Consider the following 25,093-nt stretch of genomic DNA (forward strand, 5'->3'; position numbering starts at 1 on the left):
TGCCGCAGCGCTAGGTGTTTGTTGTTGGTGCACAAAGGAACTTCTCTTTTTGTCCTTGGCCTTGTCTTTCAGCCCAGCGGAGAGCCCAGTGATATCGGGGACGAGTGGGGGCCAGGCGCGAGTGAGAGACGCACAATCAGCCCACTGGACTCAACTTACCAGGATCCTCATTGGCATCCACACCTGCAGCGGGGCTCGAGCACCGCCCCCCTGCTGGCGCTTTAAATCACCTCGCCGCACCCGCTTCGCGGCTGCCGCAGCGCTAGGTGTTTGTTGTTGGTGCACAAAGGAACATCTCTTCTTGTCCTTGGCCATGTCTTTCAGCCCAGCGGAGAGCCCAGTGATATCGGGGACGAGTGGGGGCCAGGCGCGAGTGAGAGACGTGCAATCAGCCCACTGGACTCAACTTACCAGGATCCTCATTGGCGTCCACACCTGCAGCGGGGCTCGAGCACCACCCCCCTGCTGGCGCTTTAAATTACCTTGCCGCAACCCACTTCGCGGGTGCTGCAGCGCTAGGTGTTTGTTGTTGGTGCACAAAGGAACTTCTCTTCTTGTTCTTGGCCGTGTCTTTCAGCCCAGCGGAGAGCCCAGTGATATCGGGGACGAGTGGGGGCCAGGCGCGAGTGAGAGACGCGCAATCGCCGCAACCCACTTCGCGGGTGCTGCAGCGCTAGGTGTTTGTTGTTGGTGTACAAAGGAACTTCTCTTCTTGTTCTTGGCCGTGTCTTTCAGCCCAGCGGAGAGCCCAGTGATATCGGGGACGAGTGGGGGCCAGGCGCGAGTGAGAGACGCGCAATCAGCCCACTGGACTCAACTTACCAGGATCCTCATTGGCGTCCACACCTGCAGCGGGGCTCGAGCACCGCCCCCACTGCTGACGTCATACATTGGGTCCACCTTTCTGCTGCGCGGGAGCGCACAGGAGCGTCCCGGGAGAAGCCCGGGACAAGGGCGGGACCGTCTGTGGCCGTCCGGGGCTGAACGTGGCTGGGCAGGGCCACCCCCCTAAGACCTGGACTCTACGGATCACTGGAACTCTGATCGTTAGATACTGTGTGCTATCTTTCTGACCAACAGTTGGCTTTCCCTTAATTACTAGTGAGGCTGCTCATGCCAATGACAACTCGTTCTGGTAAAAGCATGGGGGGGGGGGCAGTATAAGTGGTACCTTGGACCAATTTGTTATTCGTGCATTCTCGGTCCTTGAGAAAGAGATTGCTACTACCGAACGCCGCATATCTCGCGAATTTGCTGACAACAGACGGTCATCCTTGGGGCACCTGGCACGAGTTTCCTCCTCAGTGCATAATGCCGTGTCTCTGGATTCTGTTACTTCTGGTTCTGATAGCCAAAGAGTAAAATCCATAAGGGCTAGTATTGATAGGCTTGCTACTTTAGTGCCGTGTGGGCGTGTAGCCTCTGTCCCTGATCCTGAACCGCTGCCTGCTGAGCTATCAGTGTCCCTTGTCCCCTCGTGTATCCCTGTTCCCCAAGATGACTCCCTTCCCCAGTCGGCGGTTTTAGCTGTTAAAGTAACTGGAGTAGCTCCTTTTAAAAGGAAACGTACTACAAGTCCTCGCAAGGGTAGTCAACCTAAACCCCCTAAGAAGTTGAGAAGAAACTATATCAGGGGGTGTGTGAAATCTAAGGGGCCGATGGCGGGGGCGAGACTGAGTTCGCCAGGTCTTCAAGAGCTTATGGGAGGGCAGTTGTCTTGTACCCCTCCCCTTGCGAACAGAGGAATGATAACACACAACCTACACATACTGTAGGTACCTCATCTGAGGTTCCCTCCATTTCCAAGATTGAGCACTTAATGAAATCACTGATTCTCCCGGTTCTTGAGAGAGTGAAGGAGTTGTCGGAGCGGCTGGATAGATTTGAGCAGGCCACTCTTGACAACTTCTTCTCTCTCAAGTCCCTGATCAAACTCCATTCAAAAATTAGGGAGGATGGGATTACGGGGAGTATTTTGCACCAGGCAACACCTATAGTTGCTAATGCTCATACTATTACATCTGGGGAGGTTTCTGGGGCCATGGCGGCAAGCACATCTACCTCATCCACCGTGGACACACAGGGGGAACACGCGAGAGTTGGGACTGTTGATATGGGGGTTTCTGCTCAACCTAAAGTCCAAATGAACAGTAATAACAGTTCAAATCTGGCTAAAAAACCTATAGGTCTTGCCAATAGTCGCTCTACCAATCGCAAGAGCCCAAACAATAACAGGGGAGGTAAAGGGGTCCTGTCAGGCAACTCAATTCCCCCGCCCAAACCATTGTTAGTTGAGGAGACGGGTGTATCCACTATACCCCATGTTAATTTACCACCTGACTGCCAGCCCTTCGTAGCTGTACTTACTGGGGTCCCCATGCTTAAGTTGGGTAAACACGAATCATACAATGAACTGAAAAACAAAACTATGTTTTGGCTTAGGGAAAACAGACCTCTGCCCAGTTCTCTAGACGGCCGGGTTCTCCATGTGAGACGGGTTAGCTGGGTTGGTACTAGGCCTAAGGATCTCTGGGGAGATTGTATCCTGGTTAATTTTAAAGATCCCAGGGTAGCTGGGTTCATTTGTAATAAACATCCTAGTGAAGGTAGCTCAGGTATTAGTATTTGCGATCTTAGCTACTTTAATCCCCACTCAGCAAATTCTTGGTTTGTCAGCCCTCCAACGTGGGGGGGTAGGGACTATGGACACTCCCATTATGTCTTCCCTCCCCCTAGATCGTTTGGACAGAGCTCAGGCCTAGGCCCTTACTGGTCGGGGTGGGGCTGCTGACGTGATTTTCATTAACCTGCCAAGTTGATATCTCCTGTAGTCGCTAGATCTGGGAGACATAATCTGACTAACTTTGGGGATAAACTTGGGGCTTCCTACCCTTATGAACTATCTCCTCCCCTCTCTCCTGATGCCCCACAGGGAGTTACACTTAGTTGTTCCCTACCTACCAACAATTGTATATTGGTGGGCTTGGAGGGCATAGCAACGGTTCCTCGTTTTGGGACTAGTACACCCGCTCCGCTACCCCATCAAGAGTAAGCTATATCCAATAGCGACCTGAGGATTGTGAGCTGGAATATAGCTGGCATCTCCAGAAATTTAGATCTCCCAGACTGGAATACATTTATTGAGTCTTACGGGATATGCATTTTCCAAGAGACCTGGTGTCTGGAGCCCTGCCATAAAGTTGGCTACACTACCTACTTTGTCCCAGCCATTGCCTCCCCTTCAGGGAGAGGTCGCCATTCTGGCGGCCTGCTTATTTGGAATAGTATCTCCTTGGGCCTTTAGATTAGGCATAGAGATTCTAAGTCTCCTGATTTGTTAAGATTGTCAGTCAGTGTGCCCCTTAGAGAGCAGTCCTTGGAGATCTTTAATATCTATGCTAGAGGCACTAAAGGGGGGTCACCGTCCCCAACCCTACTGAGGCTGGAAGAAGAACTTACCCAGTGCTGCCCGGATATGTATGTCATGATCGCCGGGGACCTTAATTGCACTTTTGAGCCCCTAGCAGCAGATGACATTCTGGGCATTTCAGACGAGGACGTAAGGAGGGGTATTCCCCCGCTATCACTAGCACCTATCAAGAGGTGGTCCCAATGGGCTATGCAGCTTAACGCCCTAACATTGGAGTTTGGTCTGAGGGCGGTAAATGAAAGAACAGCTTCGGACCCTTGTGCAGCCCATATGTATAATAGGGTAGACCACTCTTCCAGAATAGATTATATTCTGCTAGACTTTAAACTATGGGCCCAATTGAGGGACATGGTAGTCCTCCAGTCTGCAGACAGTGACCATAACCCACTCTCTCTGTCCCTGTCCCCTACGTGGCTTGAGGGCAAAGGCCCTAAGGAAATGCCTGAGTTGCGGACAACTGGTGAAGTTTGTCCATCCAACTGTGGGAGGCGCCTGAAATGGCGCAAGGTTGCCCTGGATGAGGGGAAGGTTCAGGAAATAAGAATAATCATGGTTAAGGCCTTGAGCAGTCTGGAATCTTCCAGCCCGGATTACTCGGAGGTATCTTCTCTCTTTTGTGATACTATCAAAGCCCTGGGTGAGTTATTTTTAATACCTAGCCGGGGAGCTCCCATTAGTGAGCGTGGGCGTCCTAAGGGTGAACCAGGGTGGTATTCCGAGAATTGCCGGAGAGCGAAGAGGGATCTAATTGAAGCAGTCACAAGTAAGGGATGCGAGCTGATTCGTGCCGCTAGGAAGGAGTACAGGCAGGCAATTAGTGTAGCTAAGAAAGAGTGGGATAGTCGGTTTTGGTGTGATTTGAAAGAAGCTAGTGTTGGGAGGGATTCTAGGGGCTTTTGGGACTTAGTCAGGTTAAGGAATAGGCCAGTTGAATCCCTGATAACATGTAATATATCTGAGGAGATATGGTTTGATCACTTCTCCCTCCTTTATACTCCTACCCAGGAAGATAGGATGGGGTAGCCTGATTTGCTATTCTTGGGCTCCCCAGGGTGGAGTGACAATCTATCCTTTACAGCCAAGGAAGTGGAGAATGTGATCAAATCACTTGTCCCCAACAAAGCAGCAGGTCCGGATGGGCTTCCGGGGGACTTGTTACGCCTTAATTTGACCGCATGGGGAAAACGTATTTCTTCATTGCTTAATGCAACCTACCTTGGCGCCTCTCTCCCAGACTCATGGATGGGAGATGAGGTCGTTCCAATTTTCAAAAAGGGTGCCCGGGACGACCCAGCAAACTACCGGCCTATAAGCCTTATAGATTCTACGCAAAAGGTGGCAGGAAAGGTGGTCCTAGGGAGGGTACTCCAGTGGGCAGATGATAATAAAATTCTCTCTGATTTTCAGGCAGGATTCAGGTCAGGCACCGGGACCATCGAGCAGACCTTTAGATTACTGCTTTTATATTGGAAGTTGGTCCTATTAGGCAAAGGCAGTCTGTATCTTGTTTTTATTGACTTACGGACTGCTTTTGATTTGGTGCCACGTGGTTCCCTGTGGAAGGTACTGTCTGATATGGGAATGCCTGCATACCTACTGTCCATATTGATGAAGCTCCATTCACAGAACTTTGCACAGGTGAGGTGGGGTAAGCAGGGACAAAAGACTACTAGAATACCTGTGAACAGGGGCGTCCGGCAGGGTTGTGTCCTTGCCCCCACTCTGTTCTCACTGTATGTGAACGGAGTGGTGGAGCATCTCTTGAAAAACCCTTCAGATGCCCCCTCTCTTGCGGGCAGGAGAATACCCACTCTATTATTCGCGGACGATACCCTGTTGATCTCAAAATCACCGGTGGGATTACAGAGGCTCCTAGACGGTTTCCTATCTTTTTGTGAGAATAGGGGGTTAAAAATCAATACAGATAAGACCAAATATTTGGTTTTGAACCCCCCAAAAAAGCTCGGACGGGCGCCTGTTTTAAATCAGGTGCCCTTGGAAAGGGTTAAGGAGTTTGATTATTTAGGCATCCGCCTTAGTGATACCATGCCGTGGAATTCCCATCTCCACAAGATGTTACTGACTCACAAAAGGGTGGTGGGTGCCCTTCTTAAAGAACAGCGGTCTTCTTCCTTTAAACCCATTGCCCCTGTGTTGGACATCTATTTGGCGAGAGGCGTTAGTGCGGCTCTCTAGGGGGCAGAGCTTTGTGGATCCATGAATGTTGATGACCTATCCCGCTCAGAGAATAAATTCTTGAAGGACTTGATGGCCCTCCCACAGGGCACCCCTACATTACCACTACTTTTAGATATGGGTTGCCACCCTATTAAAGATCAGGCAAAGTTGCGCCCCCTTCTGCTTTGGGCTCGACTATGGAGAGTCCCTGAACTTGCCAGTTATGCGGAAGGTTTAAAGGAGGTTCTATCGTTGCCTGGTTGGTCAAAAATAAGGTGGCTGAGGGACGTTAAATTTCTGCTTGGGGAGGTGGGACTAGAGGAAGCATGGCGGTCTAGAACTGCCCCCCCCTCCCCCAAGTCTGTCCTGAAGAGAGTCTACAGTAATTGGGTAGTAGGTAGGAGAAACACTGATTCCAACCATTGCAGATCCACCAGCGAATTTATTTTGCTGAAGGATGTGGCCCTCCGAGAACCCTATCTCGATATGATTCTTAAATCTAGAGATAGGGTCTTGTATTTTAAATTCAGAATAGGAGTACTTCCAGTCGGCGAATTGACTGCTCGCTGGAAAATTCCGGCCCAAACTACTCCTTTTTGCTCTTTTTGTGCTCATAGGACTGAGTCTATTTGAATGTCCTGCCTATAAAGCTCCGCGTTCTAGGTGGTTGAAACCTTTATGCAAGGAGCTGGGTACCAGAAATCATATGGTGGCTTTGCGAATTTTGAAGTCAGATACTCGGCCCTTGTTTGTATGTGGCCTGGCTAAGTTTTTAGGTTGGGCATGGTTGATTAGGTCAAAATGGCTTAAAGAAATTGTTTAATTTAGGTCATCGTGTTTCACTGTTTTTAGGTAATTTATTGATGCCAAACGTTTTTGTAATAGTAACTAATGATATGTTGGCTTTTTATGCTTTTTAAATCATTGTATGTATTGCTTTTAAAGATATGTTTTGTATCGAAATAAAGCCCATTTGACTTGACTTGACTTGTATTGGATGGGATGTGGTTTTTAGGTAAGATTTCCTCAGTCAATTGATTTAATTTAAAATCTTGTATTTTTCTTAATGCTTAATTTCACTTTCGTTCTTGAAAGACTGTGTTCTTTGTTTGCCTAGAACTATTCCCCATTTCGATGGTTGTGTTTTCTGCAGGATAAATGGAAGAACTTGAATGAAAATGCAAACCCTTTAAACTATCCTATGTTGTGCTGGTTTGTGTCTAGTGTCATCAAAGTATAAAAAATGTGAACTACTAAAAACATGTTTGTCCATGTTCAATAGTACTCATTGGTGTCTTTAGAAATTTTATAAGATATTTGTGATATGTCTATGTAAAAAATATGATCTTAGTTTAGGAACATTAATCTAATATCTACTTTCACAGTTGTTAGACTAATGTAAGTTGTACTTTTTGTTTGTTTTTCCTAAAATCTTTCAAATGTGATGCTGTGTATTTTGCTCTTATAGGTTTCTCCATAGGAGAAAAAAAAATTGGTTTTGGGCCGTTGACTCAAAAATCTTTTTTGACTCTAATGTTATAGAGTACTACCAAGTCATTATAGAAGGGCACACGCAGCCCCAAGAACATCCTATCAGCAAAGCTTTAGGGGAAAATACTACACTCGCTCAAGGTCAAGTGAGCCTTCTAGTGTCAAACACGTGTGCTCAGTACATCACCTAGCTACAGGAGTGTCGACGCCACCATCTCCACTTCCAAGAAGGTGCTATTACTTGTACAGCACTGTGTTCATGTAGTGCCTTCCAGATGTCTGTGTTGTGTTGTACCTCCTCGAGTGTACAGTGCAGTCACGCTTGCTGTCACTGTGGTGTGGTGATGTTTTCTTCATAGTAATCACACCACCATCATATCTACCTTATCCCTTCTTCAACTGGCAGCATCTCATACAGAAGGATTCATTGAAAGCATTTTTCATTCTCCGTATTTATTGCAGTGTGTCCTTCCATTGCTTGTGTTTTCTATTTCATGGATAACTGTTTGAATATTGTGTTTATAAAATGCTTTCGATAAGCAACACTGTGAAAAATATATTCATGAGCTGGATTATTGTTTTAGCCACAGTTATACATAGTATTTTGAATTTATAATTCCTAAAGTGTTAATATATACCTACGTTTTTGTACTTTTCTTAACAGGTAAATCTTACTTGATACGTTAGTATAAACCACATCATGTTATGATATTTCAATTGTACTCACACTCTAAAGTACATCAGATAGTGTAAAAGAAACTTCCATATACTCTGCATTGTAGGTGTTTCTTGTGGAATCCCAGTGCATGATCTGCTCAGTAGTTAAAAGTTAACAAGTCATGGACAAATACTCACTGATCAAGAATCCAAAGAATAAGTCATGGGAATTGTCTTTGAAGCAGGCATGCAACATGTTTCCCAGTTTATTTAGCTTAGTTAGGAAATATGAGTTGATTGGTCATTGGGCGTGAAATATTTTAGTAAGTGGATAAAAAAAGCTCTTGTACACACATAGGAGAAATTTCCTGTATTTATGAGAAATTAACGCTTAAGAGGTTTGTGGAAACTGTTGAGTTTTACTTTTTTGGTATTCTGTATTTTTGCTGCCAGAAATATTAGAAAATACATGAGTTATAATATTTTCATATAAGAATATAAAGTTCTTTGGCGGACACATCCCTGTTTTACATAATTTTACATACTGTTCCATATAGCACCATAAGCATTCCATAAACTAAATATATCTTGTGAACGAGTTAAAATATCCACTGCTAGCTGATGAAAAATTAGTTCAGAAATGATTATGGAGCAGATGTGCAATTTACTTACCGGTTGCAAAATACTGCTTGCAATTTGGCACTAGTATTTTTACTGTCAGTAAAGAATTTTAAGAACTGACCAATATGTTAAAAGTTTAGTTGTTAAAATTACGAATTATTGTTGGTCATAATCTGACCTGCTTCATGAATATTAATAAGGAAGGCACAAATTGTAACTCGCTACGATTGGTAGCCATCTAAGCGGTGGAAGCCTGGTGGGGTCAGCAGGCCACCATGTATTTTGATTTCTTGTAAATATGCAAACTCTTTTAAATGCAGCTAATTTTTCTTAAAGAAAACAAGGATGCTTTAAAAAAAGTTCACATTGTATAAGTATGTTTAAGAGTTGTCAGTAGACACTTGGACCTTTGCCTACTCTCAACAAACTTTTTCTTTACATTCACAAAGGGTTGGACTTCTTCCTGTCTGCGAATGCATTACCACATCCTTTGAGGTGTCAGTGAAATTCCAAGGTTTTGTGACCACATTTTTAGTCAGATAAATAGATACATCAGCGATTGATGTAGTATTTTAAAAGGGGTGCCTACAAACTGCTTTGGAATCTCATTTAAGGAGTCGAAAAAACTTTCCTGACTCCTAAAATGTAATTAGTACATAGAAAATATAATTTCCAGATCACTTAGACACACTGATATATATGCATGCGTTTTGTCAAAGTTTGAGGCCATACTCTGTTATTAAGAATAGATTAATATATCTGCAAAAAGAACTAAGATAAACTACATTGTATTTTGAAGCCAATATTAAGAATGGAGTCTAGAGGAGGTAAGAATGATCATATATTGATAAAAAATGTCAAACTGTGACTGAGGTGATTTCTTTTGTGGGCAATCAGGATTAATTATGCTCCAGTCTCCATCTTTTGTTCACATTGATTATTTAGAGGCGATTTTTGCTTTCTAACTAATACCACTCTATTTAAATGTATTTCAAGAGCATGCAAGAGTTGATCTAATCAAGATGTAGGAACACAGCATGCCGAAGCTAATCAAATGCCCTCTCTTACCAATAAACAGATAATCGGCCAACTTCTCGCTGCGATTTCCCCATAGACGACTTTAGAGCAGAATCTTCCTTTCGAGTCAGGGTTCTAAATATTAAGTTAGAACAGAAGAAGAAAGATAACAAGAGAAGTAGCAGGGAACAAATAACTGATATCATAAAAGTTACCACTGAAACAGCTGAAATAATGGGTTTATATTGCACTGTTTGCAGCGTTTGGGACAGGGGACTGTACTTTACAATAGGTAGTTGCAGTGAATTAACAAGTGGAGTGAAAGGGACAGTGCCAAATTGAAATTTATGGGAAATTTCAGTTTATTATTTGTACACATTTAGGTAAAAAAAAAATGTAACATTTGCTTTCAAAAGTTAATGTATGTTCTTTGTTCCCCACAAGTAAGGTACATACCTGCTTATGCCTTTCAGTGTAGTGCTTCTCAATGTCAAAATTCATGAGAATCACACCTGCAAATTTTATTTGTAATTATACTGACTTCATTCCTTTTGCAATGCATGCAACGATATGTGCAATTCTTTTCATCAAGCCAGAATGCAATGCTCATGAGCATATATATTTATAAAGAAAAAAACATTCACACACTGTATTGAATATGCTTCCATCTGCAGAATACACCAACAGGGAAATACATTGCAGTCATCTTCGGGAAATTGTTCCTACAGCAATCGTAGAGGAAGACAACTTCCACAGGTTCCGGTGCGGAGCAATAGCATAGAACAAGGTACCACATAATGATACATGTGAAAACTATGTGTTTCACTAATTAATACATTTTGGTGATTTTCGTTATTTCATAATTTTTGATTTATGATTATTCCTTCTGTCATTGCACTAATGTATTTGCCATTTGTTTTTGCCTGCTTTATTTCATTGCTTAAGTGTAATGATTACCTTTTGATATGGAAATAATGGAACTTCCATGTCCCTGATGCGATGTATGTGGCGGTTTTTGTATGCAAGTCCTCAGTGCAATACATATATGTTTACCTTGTTTTTTGCTTACTTAATTGTTGCCTGTTTCTTCACCGTGACCGTGATGTTATATGAAAGTTAGAAGTACTTTGCCTCATATAATGAAATCATCAGAGGATGTGGGAACAAATACACTAAAATATTAATCACTGTTTCCACATATTTCCTGTTGCTTTCAACTAAAGTCGTATAAAGTGCCTCTATGTTGTGTTGCTAGATTGTATACACTAACTGAATTTTGTGTTTACTAGGCCCAAACGAAATCGAAATTATGCTGGCATAATTCACGTAATTTCGAGAGTTTCCTGTTACACTTGTTAAGGGAAATTCCTGAAATTAAGTCATTATGCCATGTCACTTAATTACTCTGCTGTTAGTGATAAATTGATAGCGCGTGAACAAGGCAAACAACCAGAAAACGAGTGGCTGTTTGTGGCAGTTGTGGTTTTCACATTTTTTTAGTGCGAAATGCATCCTTGCATCAAAAATTGTTGCCAGGAGGCATTTCACTGTAAAATGCCACACTGAATTTGCATTTTCAAAAATATTCTATAATAAAGTGTGCTTTTGTATATTTTCCCAAAATGCTGTATAATTAAACAAAAAAAAAATGACAAAGTATTCGCACACCCCTGATTTTAACCACTTTTTCAAAATGAGTATTAAGAAATGGCACACATGCTAGGTACTATAAGGCTTCGTTCTAAATGTTGTTTTTCCTGAAGTTACAACATTAGAGAGTCATTTGTAAAATGGTATTTATATAAGCTGGCATTGTGTAAAGATAGTATTATGTAGATGTTAAAATTTTGAGTCCGATTACGAGGTTGGCGCTACAGGAGCACACTGCCAGGCCGGCGGACTGCTCCTGCACTGCCAAACCCATGGTTGGCCGCTCATCAAATTACAAGTTTCCTCGTGTCTGGCGGGCAGTTTTTGGCTTACTTACATCTATGTATCTGAAAATGGGCACTGCAATGGGAATGCCAGAAACAGTTCCTGCACGGCATTGACTATAAAGTCCATGCAGTGCAGGTACTGGGGTGCATGCACATGGGGTGAACATGTTGTCCCTCCTGGATGCTTCCCCATACAAATTGGCAACACAGGGCCCTCTAAGGCCCCCTTAGTTTCAGGACTGCCAGCCTTTTTATGGAGAAAATACCTCCATGACACCGCTGGCAGCCCTGAAACTCATAATACGTTTGGCGGTGCCACAGTGGCACCACCAGCATATTACTCAGGCCCTGACTGCTGTGCCACCGCCAAGGAACATCGGTTCCCTGGTGGCTGCTGAGTTGCAATGGCGGTCCGACCACCCAACATATAATGGGGCAATCAAACCGCCGGTGCGGCAGTGGCTGGACCGCCACTGACTTGCCAAACTCATAATTAGGTCCTAAGTCTCAAATTATTGAGCTTGTGCAACTGCCAGGGTCCTATTTTGAAGCTATGTTTTATTGTGTCTCAGCTGTGCTGTGGAGCCATGTCACTCAATGTAGGTTCTGGGAAGGTCAGATTCATGGCACATTTTCAGGATACCGTTGATAGATAAATGCACCTACCCTGAATCTAAACACCATGTATAGTCAAGACCAGTGGTTCTGAACCTTTTGACGTCAGTGGACCCCCACTTACTCGAATCTGGGGATCCCCATTGTAGAAATATTGGAATCTGTGGACCCCTACTGAGGCAAGACTGGAAGCTGGGGCCCACGGCCTAAGTAATTTAGACGATTTGCACCATAAAACAATAAAAGTTGGAGCTTTTCTAAATTCTGTTAAGACAAACCAATTTCAATACGATATTCTGTTTGATACGCTTACAGAGTCCCACAAGTCAGTCTGAGGATCCCAACTTAATTAGCCTCTGAGAACGCTTTCACATTTTCAATTCTTAATTTTGCTTCCATATTTCTATGCACTTTATTAACCTGCTCATAATGTTTAATATTTTAACCAGTCACAGGCCCCCTGAGTAAGCTTAACTGAATCCCTGGGGTTCTCAGACCACAGGTTAAGAACCGCTGTGCTAGACTTACATTGGATAAACCTGCCACAGTCAATATATTCTGAAGTCTTGCAAATATGGTGTCTGTGAAAATGAATGTGCTTTGATTTATTTTATTTATTTATTTATTTTCGAGATTTCTAGAGCGCATAGCTGCCCGTAAGCGTCCCAGCGCTGACCCATTACTGATGAGATAAGAAAGAGGGGTGCTCACGGGAACAGCCATGTCTTCAGTGCTTTTCGAAATACTAGCAAATTGGGTTGTGCACGAAGGTCAGAGGGCAAGGAGTTCCACAATGTGGGCGCATTGTACGAAAAACAGCGGCCTCCTGTTCGTGCTCTATTGATCTTGGGAACTCGTGTGAGGTGGGCGTTAGAGGATCGAAGGGGTCTGGAGGTGATATAAGGAGCGACCAGATCTTTGAGTATGGGGGGGGCTTTTCCATTAAGAATTTTGTGCGTAAGGCAAAGTGCCTTGAACTGCACTCTTTCTATGATGGGTAGCCAGTGTAGTTCACGGATAGCTGGTTTGGCCGAGCAACGGGTCTTAGTGTTGGTCAAAATCCTAGCGGCTGCGTTTTGTACTACTTGTAATTTTGTTGTAACTTTCTGGGGTACACCCAGGTACAGTGCGTTGCCGTAATCCAGCCTTGATAGGACGAGACCTTGGATCAAGAGTTTCCTTGATTGAAAAGGAAGCAATGGCAGGATTTTTTGGGTGGCCCGTAGGAGACCGAAGCAAACTCCAGCCGTTTTCCTGGCTTGGGTTTGCATGGTGAGGTTTTTATCAAGCCATAGACCGAGGCTTTTTATCTCAGGCTTGGGAGTTGGAGGTTTATCATGCAGGGGGGCCAGAGGGAGTCTGGATGGAAGTGGGCTTGGTTCCCCATCACCATGATCTCAGTCTTGTCGCTATTCAGCTTCAAGTGAGATCTATCCATCCAGCTGACTATGTCTTTTACGCAGGAGTCTATGATGGGATTTTCCTGCTGGGAGAGGGAAACCACCAGCTGCGTATCATCCGCGTATGTCAGGAGTTTTATCCCATACGGGGTGACTATCTTTTCCAGGGGGGACATATATACGTTGAAGAGTGTAGGGCTCAAGGAGGAGCCCTGAGGCACTCCACAACGTATAGGGGTCTCTTTAGATGTGTAATTGCCCTCTATAACCTGGAATGAGCGGTCCTGCAGAAATGATTTCAGCCAAGACAGGGCGATGCCTGTAATCCCAAGGTCGCTGAGTCGCTGATTTGCCACCATATATATTTAATCTTTTTGTAGTTGCATATTAAAAAAAATAATGCTCATTTTATGAAAGGGCAGTAATTATTCTAAAGTATTTTTATACTTCTGGTATGGCAAATAAAAACAGAAAGTCTATAAACATTCCAATAAATGTGGTAACCTTGGTCTATTAGTGGAAAATCCTTTGAGTAAGCAAGGTACCTATTTTACTGAGGCATTGATGATGAAAATGGTTGCTACCATATATGTGAACATTAAGGCCCCCATTAGGGGTAAAACGGGACCGCCCGCCTTAAGGGCGGGGTTCCCGATGTTTGCATTAGAATGCGCCCGCCACAGTTGCGGGCACATCTCCCATTTTTAACATTGTGGCGGGCGGTGCTCACTGCACCGCCTGCCACAATGTTAAAAATGTATGCGTGCATTTGCATAAACAACGCGGCAGGCACCGCGCGGTGCCTGCCGCTTTGTTTATGCAAATGTTGGGGGGTACTGTGCACCTCCCACCCCTCCTTCACTCTGGGGGCCCGCAGGGGGCCCCCAGAACCGCCACGGAATGGTATCCGATTTGGCCCATCATAATATGTCTGGCGGTGTCTATTAGACACCGCCACCAGAATCCCCCACCATATTAATCCTTTTCCGCCCCGGCCGCAAGGCGACCGGGGCGGAAAAGCGGTGGACGGTCTTTCCGTCCGGCGCGGTCCCCCTCGCCATACTAATATGGCGGGGGGCTTTGGGAGTGGATGTCGGGCGGATTGCCCCCGCAAGGCCGGCGGTGGCTACCGCCAGCCTGGCGCGGGCAATCCGCCCGACATCCTAATGGGCCCCTAAGTCTCCGAATTTAATAAACCTGGTTGCATTTTGCTGTTGAAACTCATTTCAGTGACAGTGCTAAAAGAACAATAGAAAGGAGTATCCAACAAAATAATATTAATTTATATAATCATATATTATACTTAATTCCGTGTGAAATTGTGGTCTTCCAAAAACAAAGCTGGACACACTGCATTATAAATATATTTCCAGTGCTTTACTTATGAAATGTATTCATTTACATTTATTTTACTTATATGTTGTGCCAAAATCAGATTATCAGAGTACATGCTTACTCATGGGTAGTAACTACTCTTCTTTTTTGGTTTCACGTTAGGTGCTAGTTTTCTGATGTGTCAGTTTGAAGGAGAACATCTTTGAGTTGTTGTTCATGTAACATTCCTGATGCAACTTTGTGCAAAAGCAGTCAATTGTTATCTTTAAGCAAATTAATTACTTTAAAAATTACAGATCCATACAAATTGTTTATATGTTGTAAGTGAACGTGGATGCATGTTTGTGGCTGGGCCAGTGTTACAGTAGACCTTTTGACTCAGAATATTTAATAATATTTTATCACGTTAAAGACGTATGTATTTCTCTTTCTTCGAAACATATGGGATTTGTTCAGCTATATTGAGGATACATGTTGCAGACCTTCTGGTGAGACCTATCTTTTAGCGAATTACAAACATTAGTTAAAATATCTTACAGGAATCTGGAGCTGGTATTAAAGCTCAGTATAATTCTATGTAAATCAAAGCAACATCAATAACATATGCCTTGCGGTTGCTGTGTACTAGAAAGCATACACGCACTGTAGCTCTGATACTTATAATTGTGAATCTAAAACTACATTCACCTTTAATATATGGACCCTTGCTGGTGGTTTGATCTGTTGAATTCCAAGGCAACTATTGTTTATTACCTTAATATACTTCACTCTACGAACTAAGGCCCCCATTAGGATGGCAGGGGGGCTTTGCCCGCCCGCCACCCTTGCGGCAAACGATACCGCCCCCCTTAAGAGGCGGGGGTCTCGATGTTTGCATTAGGAAGCGCCCGCCACAGTGGCGGGTGCATCCACCATTTTTAACATTGTGGCAGGCGGTGCTCACTGCACCGCCCGCCACAATGTTAAAAATGTATGCGTGCATTTGCATAAAAAAAGCGGCAGGCACCAAGCGGTGCCTGCCGCTTTGTTTATGCAAATGCTGGGGGGTACCACAGGTACCCCCATGTGCACCCACCACCCCTCCTTCACTTTTGGGGCCCGCAGGGAGCCCCCAGAGTGAAGACCGCATGCCCGATGCCGCAACGGAAAGGCATCCGATTTGGCCCATCATAATATGGCTGGCGGTGTCTATTAGACACCGCCACCATATTAATCCTTTTCCGCCCCTGTCGCCTTGCGGCAGGCGGTCTTTCCGTCCGCCGCTGTCCCCCCCCCGCCATACTAATATGGCGGGGGGGGGGGCATTTGGGAATAGATGTCGGGCGGATTGCCCCCGCCAGGCCGGCGGTGGCTACCGCCAGCCTGCGGGGGCAATCCGCCTGACATCCTAATGGGCCCCTAAGACTGGAAAATGCTGCAAATAGTGGCTGCTAACATTAAATACTGCTGTTGCCTTAGGTAACCCCAAGCAGGATTACTTAAAGCCTGGACCTTGGTCTTTCATGAGTGATATATTATTTCTACTTTGCATTTATGGTTAAACAAGCTTAATTAAACCACATGTAACCTTAGGGTAAATGACTAATGATCTGCAAAGTTTCATTAATGTCTCTAACAACAATTATTGATTAAAAACATTAAAATCATTTCTTTCCTTAAAGTCAAAGATTGAATTAGGTCTAGGTGTATAGGTTATGGAATGGCAAATACAATTTTGCAAAAATATTTATGTACTCCACTTGTGCTAATGTAAAGCATACTTTTCGTTGGTTGAGATGCTTATTGCTTTGTGACTTGGATAATAGCTATAGAAAGTTTTAAACACAGTCAATTGTGGCTGCTGCCCTCTTTGTGGCTCTTTTCTGGAAACGTTGCTATGTTCATGCTTTGGTGAAGGAAAATCAATGGTTAGGAGGAGGTGTATGAACCATATTTCCTTAAGTTTGAAAACGATTTGCATTTAAGGCAGTGTCAATAAGCGTCTGTGGTGATCATTTGCAAATAATGGGAACTGTGACAAAATACTGAAACGCAGAAGCAAAGTTGAAATCTGAAACTCTAGCAAGACAAGACATACAATTACATATTCTTATTGTTCAACATTGTGTTAATTGCTTGTCATGTGATGTCATTTTGTATTTCTTGTCTTCCTCGCTAATTAAGCACTGTTGAGGTTTGAACTTTCTCGGTTGGCTTTGTATTTTTTTTTAAGTTGTTTTTAAAATCTAAGATGTGGATGTTTTACTGCTAATGTTTTGTACTTGTGTGTGGATGTGTAACATACTGTATCATCTATAGAATAAACTGATTGACTGGCTGACAGAATAGTGATGTGAAACAATACATTTTGATTTTACTTGTTTTGATTGGCAAGCTACAATTAATTGTGGATTATTTCAAGTTTGTATCACAATCAAGAAACCCTTGGGTCAAAAGAAAAAAACTGCTGTCAAAGGCAAAACCTAGCTACAAAGGGAAATCCCTTTAAAAAGAGGAATCCCTCACCCACCAAAGTTGGCATGCTTTATCATTGGAATTCTCCTCGTGCTGTGATACCTAGTCACGGTACAAGCTACAACCCCCTCTCTGAGAGGGAGGAGCTTAGATTTTTATTTGTATAGAGGAGGGAATACTAAATACCACAGTGATGAGCTCAAGGTGGTGGGGATAGCAGAGCAAATGAAAAAGTGATAGTAAAACTATCTCCAAGATACACAATATGCTTCATTTGTGCATCCCTGGGCCAGAATTAAAAACAGGGCACTGCGGCAAAAACTTATACCCACAATTAGTGTCAAACTGTGGTCAAAATGTTTCAGCCTATTCACACTCACGTAGAGGTGTAGTGCTTTTTTCAGGACCAACTTGTTAGTGCTGCTGATCAATGTGTGTAAATAACAAAATCATACTGGAAAAAAGATATATCAAATATAAAAAACCATCCAGTGATCCTGTACATTTGTCTTAGTGTGGTGGATTCACTAGTGGTTCCTAGAGAAATGTATACATGAAGAAAAGTTAATAACAAATTGGGCAAGGCTAGGTGAAACATAAGACAACTGCAGTAGCTCCATTGTGAAACCAACCAGTGAAGGACAACAGCCGGAATCTCGCCATACCATGTCTATATACATAAAACTAACCATTGGTGCATTAAAGAAAATGTCACAATAGGTCAAGTTTGGCATGGAACGTTTTAAAAAATAAGGGTTACCTGTTAATGTTGGTGAAAAAGCCCCACCTCAACCTGGCATGTGGCTCAGAAGGACTCACCAACCTACATTTCATAAGGAGTGACACATTGTTTTAGAAAAGGCAAAACCCAGTACTCTTCTAGGCATTCCCTATATACAGAAAAACCTGAAAAAGCAAACTTAATCGAGTAAAACCAGTCTATGCGCACGGAACAAGGTTTTAAGCTATTGTGCAAAAGGAGCCTAGTTATGGCAGAAATGGATGAGAAAATAGTGAGTGTACCCGACCTTCCAAAGAGAGGGAGCAACCCTGGGGAAGTGCAGGTTCAAGTAACCTGCTGGTTTTGTTTGTTTCAAATAAGGCATACTATACACACAACTGATATTGAAATTGGTACCAACAAGCCATGGGGACTCAGACAGCACACCAATTGCAATAGTGAGAAAGTAATATACTTAATCTCCTGCCCTTGCAACCTCCGTTAAGCTGGAATGTCAAAACACAAGGTGAAAACCCACATAATTTATTTAGTTATATAGGGCAACTAATACCCAAAGGCGTTTAGGCACTTGTAGACCAACATCCTGCAGCCAAATGTGAAAAGTGCTAAATGATTGAGATAAAATAGAGAAGTACTAAGGTTATGTCTTAAAGAGTCAGGTCTTAAAACTCTTCCTGATGGCACCCAAGAGCACCATAAGATGTAAAAACAACAAGCTACGAAACTCACTTTTTGGACCAGGGACATCAGGTGGAAGACCTAAAATAGACAATGCTCGATCAAACTAATATAGCTACCTCTGTCTCATATGTCACTAGTTTTTTGTTTATCAAGGAACAGAAGTGGATGTACAGGCCACGTAGCGATAGGGAAGGACTAAACAATGATATTCCCTGGTCCTCTATTCCCTGATGTGAGATAGTCACCCTAAGCATATACTAACTGACACTAGGCCACAATCAAGGTCCTATGTGGCATAATAGAGCCACCCCTTTGGTGATGCTCACCCTGGCATACCATAGCCCTTGTGATGGTTCCCTCTATTGAATATTTTACAAAAAGTCTTGCCATGAGTTTAAAATTCCTTGACACATACCCAGTGAGTTAACCTGTTGTGCTGAATATGATCATTCAGGGATTGTTCACATGGCCATATGTCTGTACACATGGGAACCCTGAGTTTAAACTTCTTTTGAGAAATGCCCAGTGAGTAAACCTGTCGCACTGAATATGATCATTCAGAGTTGGTTCACATAACCAAATATCTATACACCTGGGAGCATTGATTTGGGCTTAGTACAACATTTTCCTTTTAACACAAGCATCCCCACCATGTATATGCGCTCCATCATGCCGGTTTCGCTTTTTGGGTCAACAATTCCCATTGAACTCAGTGACTCGGTCACATAGGTATCATTACATCATTTGGGCCACGTAACCGCAACGCGACACTGCCACCCTGAAACTGTACACACACGCCAGTTCCTGCTCTAGACAGCACCCGGTACTTATATGGCGGCCCGAAAGCTGGGTTTGTCCTCCTCCCCCTGTGGCCTACAAGGGATACCAGGAAACCCATTTAACACTCCCCCCCCCCCTTTAGTGTGACTGCCTAGTTTTGTTTTTACTTTTCAGTGGTCCCACCTCATTTAAGCGTGGGCGGGCTGGTGCACTAGGGGTGCCTTCAATCTAGATATTCACCAGTCTTTCTTTTCTTTTCGACACATATATTGTTGATAACTGGAGCCTGCACCTACTTTATGCTTCCTATAACCTTTCCTATGCCAACTGTTTTATAAGTGTACACTTTTTCGTCCGGCTTGAAATTACCTCGTTTATCCTGGCCCCCATTTTGGGCACATATGGTATGCCTTATTTGAAGCACCAGAAACCAGAAGCTTAATTGAACTTGCACTTCCTCAGGGTTACTTCTTTCCTTGCCTTGGAAGGTCGGGTTCTCTCACTATTTTTTCTTCCTTTTCTGCCAAACGGGGCTCCTTTTCGTGCACTAGGTTAAAACCTTGTTCCGTGTGCATAGACTAGTTTTACTTGTGTAGGTTCAATTTGTCTGGTTTTTCTGTATATGTAGAATGCCTAGAAGAATACTGGGTGTTGCATTTTTTATAACAACGTGCCACTTCCTATGCATTTTAGGGTAGTGACTCTTCCTGAGCCAGTGCAGAGTTGAGGTGGGGCTTTTTTACAGACATTAGCGGGTAAGCCTTATTTTTGCAAAGCTTTCATGCCAAAACATTGCCCTTTGGTGTCTTTTTTAATGCACCAATGGTTCATTTTATGTATATAGCCACAGGAACGCAAGATTCTATGTCAGGACCGGAGGCTTCAGATTATGCTTTTTCCTTCTTCGCTGTTTATTTAGCTCAACACACAGCAGCCAAAAAGCAATAACACGAGCCCTAAACCTCCAAACAAAGGTAAAAGGGCTATAACATGAACAACATTTTTATATCAAAACTTAGTCCTTCCTCAATGTCCACACAGGCTAGAAAGGACGTCCTCCCTGTGACTGCTTCCTCTTTCTTCGCTGCTTCGCAGCCAGTTAAGTGTTTCTCCTTATCTCCTCATTTGTGTGGAAGTGGGAGTGTTGGATATTGTTGTTTGCCTCATTGATTGATTCACAACTGTATTGTGTATGCTTATTGCTCTGTTTCCTTTTCAGAGCCCCTTTCTTCTGGTCGCGGGGACATTCGCGGTCCCTTACGCGACTCTCACCCAGTTCGCGGCACCCTCCGGCCGCCGGAGCGTCTCGCTGGTCCCGGTGCGGTTTTTCTCCTCAGGAGAACCGCGCTGTGAAGAGCGAGCCGCCGGAGCCCCTGTTACCGCCTCACCGCTACGCCCAGGTCTCCCCTGGGTCTGTACTCTGCCCTGATTGCTTTGTGACGCCCCGCTGGGGTCTGTAAAGCAGCTCTCGCCGCGTTGCCGCCTACGGGCGTTTTTTCTGTGGGGACATCGATAAATCCTGCTTCTCCTTACTGGTAGCGCGCAGGGAGGTGGTTGGACCCGGTTCTTGATAAGGGTCGGCGCGCTTGGGGTCTCTGTCCCTCCCCCTCCGGTTCCACCGGGGCCCAAACCTGCAGATTCGATCTGCGCCACAGTTTGCACAGGTGCTGCCTGTTGCCCTGATCTTGTGCCTCTCAGTTTCCCTTCTGGTAGGGCCTTTAGTTCACAGCCATGGATCAGGAGGAATATTATGAGGAGGAAGGTTCCCATCAATACTTGAATGATGAGATGAGGAATTTTATAGTGCAATTGACAGCTCTATTTACCGGTGTGTGCAGGAGATTGTTGGCCCTATGGAGGACCCCCTATCTGCCCGGATTGTTCAGGAGTGTGAGAGGGTAACTCAAGCCCACCTAGGGGTCGCAGACCCATCGGCTGCCCCTGCAGGCAGTGTCCCGCCTGCCCCTAAGAAATTGTGTAGGAAAGGGGTTTCTGGGGCGGCGCAGGGTGTGGACAGGGACGCCTTTGAGCGCCTGCGTGATGCTTTTCTGGCCAAGGCGACCGCGCCTACCCCTGCGCCTCCACCAGCCCCCGGCACTTTGGAGTCCATAGTTACGGCTCCCTCATCCCTGGGTGGCCTGTCACCGGCAGACACAGATGACGAGGATGAGTCTGTGCGTTCTTGGCGCCCTTCGGGCTCCGCCGCCGACTTGCCCCAGGATAGTTCGGGCATGCTGGACCCGGATGAAATAATGCATCCGCGGTCGGCAGCCTGGACCCCGGGGGAGAAAGTGGCGAAGTTCGTCGCAGGACGCCTCCGCAAGCCCCTGGAGAAGGAAGCGAGAAGTTGTCTGCGGGGTGAGTGTCCCAGGCCTACGTTAGAGGGCAAAGTGGCCCTTACTCCAGAATTAGACCCCAAGATGGCCACCTTTCTGGCGAAGTTTGTCAAAGATCCACGCAAGGGGATTGATCGGTCATGGCGTTCCTGCCAAGATAAGCTTTTGGACGCCATAGGACCTATCACGAAAATACTGGACATGGCTGAGGAAGCTAAAGTCTCAGGGGCGACCATTTCTCCAGAAGTGCTGTCTAATTGGGCGCAGAGAGTGGTAGTTTTTATGGGGAATGCGAATTGTGCCCTCTCGACCGAGCGTCGTAGGTCCCTCTTAATCAAATTGGACCAGAAGCTGGGCGACTTGGCCTCTTCTGAGGCGGGGGCGGTGGCCCAAGGGGGACTCTTTGGGGACCCTTTCATTAAGGAGCTGGGGAAGTTTGTTTCCACCTTTACGTCCCTGGACAGGGCCCAATCCAGCATTAAAAAGGTTTTTCAACAGCGTTTCTCCCGGGGGGCTGGTCGCGGTGGGGGTCGCGCGACCGGCCGAGGCGGTCAGCAGCAGTCTGGCAACAGGAATCAAGGCTCCGGACGAGGTCAATTTAACGCCTCCTCCAACTACAACACCTTGTACCCCACCAGGGGCCAGCGCTTCTTCCGTGGCAGAGGTGGTTTCAAGAACACCGCTGGAAACAATTCAAATGGTGAGTGTCATTCCGGCGGATCAGGTCCGCATTGGGGGGCGATTAGCATTGTTTCCGGAGGCCTGGGCCGCGATCACATCGGATTCATGGGTCCTACAGACCATCCGAGGTTTTCGCATAGACTTTTTCGATCGGCCCTACCAGCGGAGGCCTCCACATCCTATCGTTTTTTCTCACGCAGATGCGCAGTTGGTCGACAAAGAGGTCTCCGACTTGCTGGGCAAGGGGGCCATTTGTCTTTCAACGCAGCACCCTGCCGGTTTTCTGAGCAATCTATTCTTAGTAGAAAAGGCGGATGGGGGCAAGCGTCCAGTAATCAACCTCAAGGAGTTCAACGGATGGTTGGTTTACCGACATTTCAAGATGGAGGGTATCCATCTATTACGGGACGTGTTGCTTCCCCGCGATTGGATGGTCCGGTTGGACCTCAAAGATGTGTATCTGGTGGTGCCCATTCACCCCCCGCATCGTCGGTTTCTTCAATTCCGGTGGAGGGGCCAGGTTTTCGAGTTTACCGCCCTTCCATTCGGGCTTTCCTCGGCGCCTTGATGCTTCACCAAGCTGCTCCACCCGGTTGTGGAACACTTGCGGAGCCAAGGGGTACGGATGATCGTCTATTTGGACGACATCTTGTTGATGGCGCAATGTGCCAAGACACTACTGCTTCAACTTCGGCAGACAGTGTCCCTGCTCCAGGGCCTGGGGTTTGTCGTGAACGAGGAAAAGTCAGTTCTCTCTCCTCAGACGGTGGTGTTCCTCGGTTTACCGTGGATTCGATGCAGTGCGCCCTGAGCTTGCCTTCCAGGAAGATAGGGAAGATCCGTCACATTTTGCGTCAGACGATCTCCCGGTCTCACACATCCCTCCGCCAGATTGCCCGGGTGGTGGGGTTGCTTTCTTCATCCATCCAGGCAATCTTCCCGGGCCCCCTGCACTATCGAGCCCTTCAGCGCCTCAAGGCGCACCATCTGCGTCGGGGGTTAACCTATGATCAGGTGGTTCCCCTCTCCGCCGACGTGAAGGAAGAAATGGCGTGGTGGCTCGCCCATATGGAGGCCTGGAACGGTCGGGCAATCTTCGGTCCGGTTCCGGACTTGGTGATAGAGTCCGACGCCAGCAGAGCCGGTTGGGGCGCCCGTTGTGGAGAGTTTTCTACAGGCGGCGCCTGGTCGTTCGAGGAGCAGGAACTGCATATCAACTGCTTAGAGCTGTTGGCGGGGTCATTCGCGGTACGCTGTTGGACCAAAGACTCAGTTCGTTCCTGTGTCCTGCTTCGGATGGACAACATCTCTGCTGTCCGCTACGTCAACCATCTGGGCGGTCCTCGCTCCAAAGCACTAGCGGATCTAGCAAAGGATTTCTGGGATTATTGCCTAGCGCACCACGTCTCAGTGACGGCGGAATACTTGCCGGGTCAGGCCAATCAAGTAGCGGACTGGCACTCCCGGCACTTGAGGGACTCCAGTCAGTGGAAGCTGGATCCTCAGGTCTTCAGGTGGCTGCACAATGTTTGGGGCCAGTTCTCGGTGGACCTCTTTGCATCCTGTCTGGACCATCAGCTGCCGCGGTTTTTCAGCTGGAGGCCGGACCCTCTCGCGGAGGCCACGGATGCTTTCCTCCAGGACTGGGGTCCGGAGACGTCGTACGTCTTCCCTCCGTTTTCAATGATACTGAGGGCGGCGGCTCAGCTTCGCCGCCAGCGAGCGGAGGTGGTCATGGTGACCCCCTGGTGGAGGTCTCAAGTTTGGTTTCCAGTTCTTCTGGAACTTTCTTGGGATTCTCCAATCCTACTCCCCCGATTTCCGCATCTTCTTCTCAACGCGGACGGGGATCCCCATCCTCTGGTGGTACAGAGCTCTTTCCGCCTCATGGCATGGAGGCTTTCGGGCAACGCTGGTCGCTCCCAGGCCTTTCGGGACCAGCTGAGACTTTCCTCTCCAAGGCCTGGGCCGGTAGCACAGCGAAGCAATACCTCTCGGCCTGGAACAAATGGTCTCGTTGGTGTCTTCGACGGAGTCTGGATCCCATGGTCGCAGGCGTCGTGCCAGTTCTAAACTTTCTGGCGGACTCGGCTTCGGCCGGCCTGGCTTATCGCACTGTCAATGCCATGCGTTCGGGGATCTCAGCGGGCCACCACCCGGTGGACGGTGCACCGATTGGGACGCATCCTTTGTCTGTAGGCTTTTGAGGGGTATTCGTCTTTCCTTGCCCCCTGAGCCGCGTTATTCGGTTCTCTGGGATGTCAACTTAGTGTTGAATCTTCTTTTGTCTTGGCAGCAAAATAGGTATTTATCCTTGAAGGAGCTCTCGGCTAAATTAGCGAAGCTTTTGTGCCTGATTTCATGCAGGCAAGTTTCGGATGTGCGAGCCCTGGATGTTTCAGCGAGGGTTTTATCCCCGGAGGGGGTCGTCTTCACTTTGGGGCGCCGTACAAAATGCGGGTCGAGGACGATTTCCTACCCATATTTCGTCGACGTCCCCAAACTTTGTGTGGTGCAATGCTTGAAGGCATACGAAGAGGCGACCCTGGAACTTCGCCCTGCGGGCGAGCGACAGCTTCTGATAGCGTTGCGAAAACCGCACAAGGCTGTCTCATCACCCACCATTGCCAGATGGGTACAGTGGATCATGCAGGAAGCAGGTATTGATACGAAGCAGTTTGGTGCACACTCGGCCAGAGGGGCCATGGCTTCGAAAGCTTTTTCGTTAGGAGCCCGCT

The 25,093-nt window shown here is 46.1% G+C and overlaps 1 protein-coding gene across 7 annotated transcripts in view; it reads left to right on the plus strand.

Moving 5' to 3' along the window:
* Positions 1–25,093, plus strand: part of RIMS1 (regulating synaptic membrane exocytosis 1) — a 2,308,950-nt gene that overhangs the window by 1,604,173 nt on the left and 679,684 nt on the right. For all 7 annotated transcript variants that reach the window (XM_078648052.1, XM_078648043.1, XM_078648046.1 and 4 more), the window contains one exon: positions 10,069–10,181. In XM_078648052.1, coding sequence (XP_078504178.1) covers positions 10,069–10,181 — 113 coding nt within the window. The remainder of the gene's footprint in view (positions 1–10,068; positions 10,182–25,093) is intronic.

This window comes from Lissotriton helveticus, chromosome 6 (assembly GCF_964261635.1).
Source record: "Lissotriton helveticus chromosome 6, aLisHel1.1, whole genome shotgun sequence".
Lineage (NCBI taxonomy): Eukaryota > Metazoa > Chordata > Amphibia > Caudata > Salamandridae > Lissotriton > Lissotriton helveticus.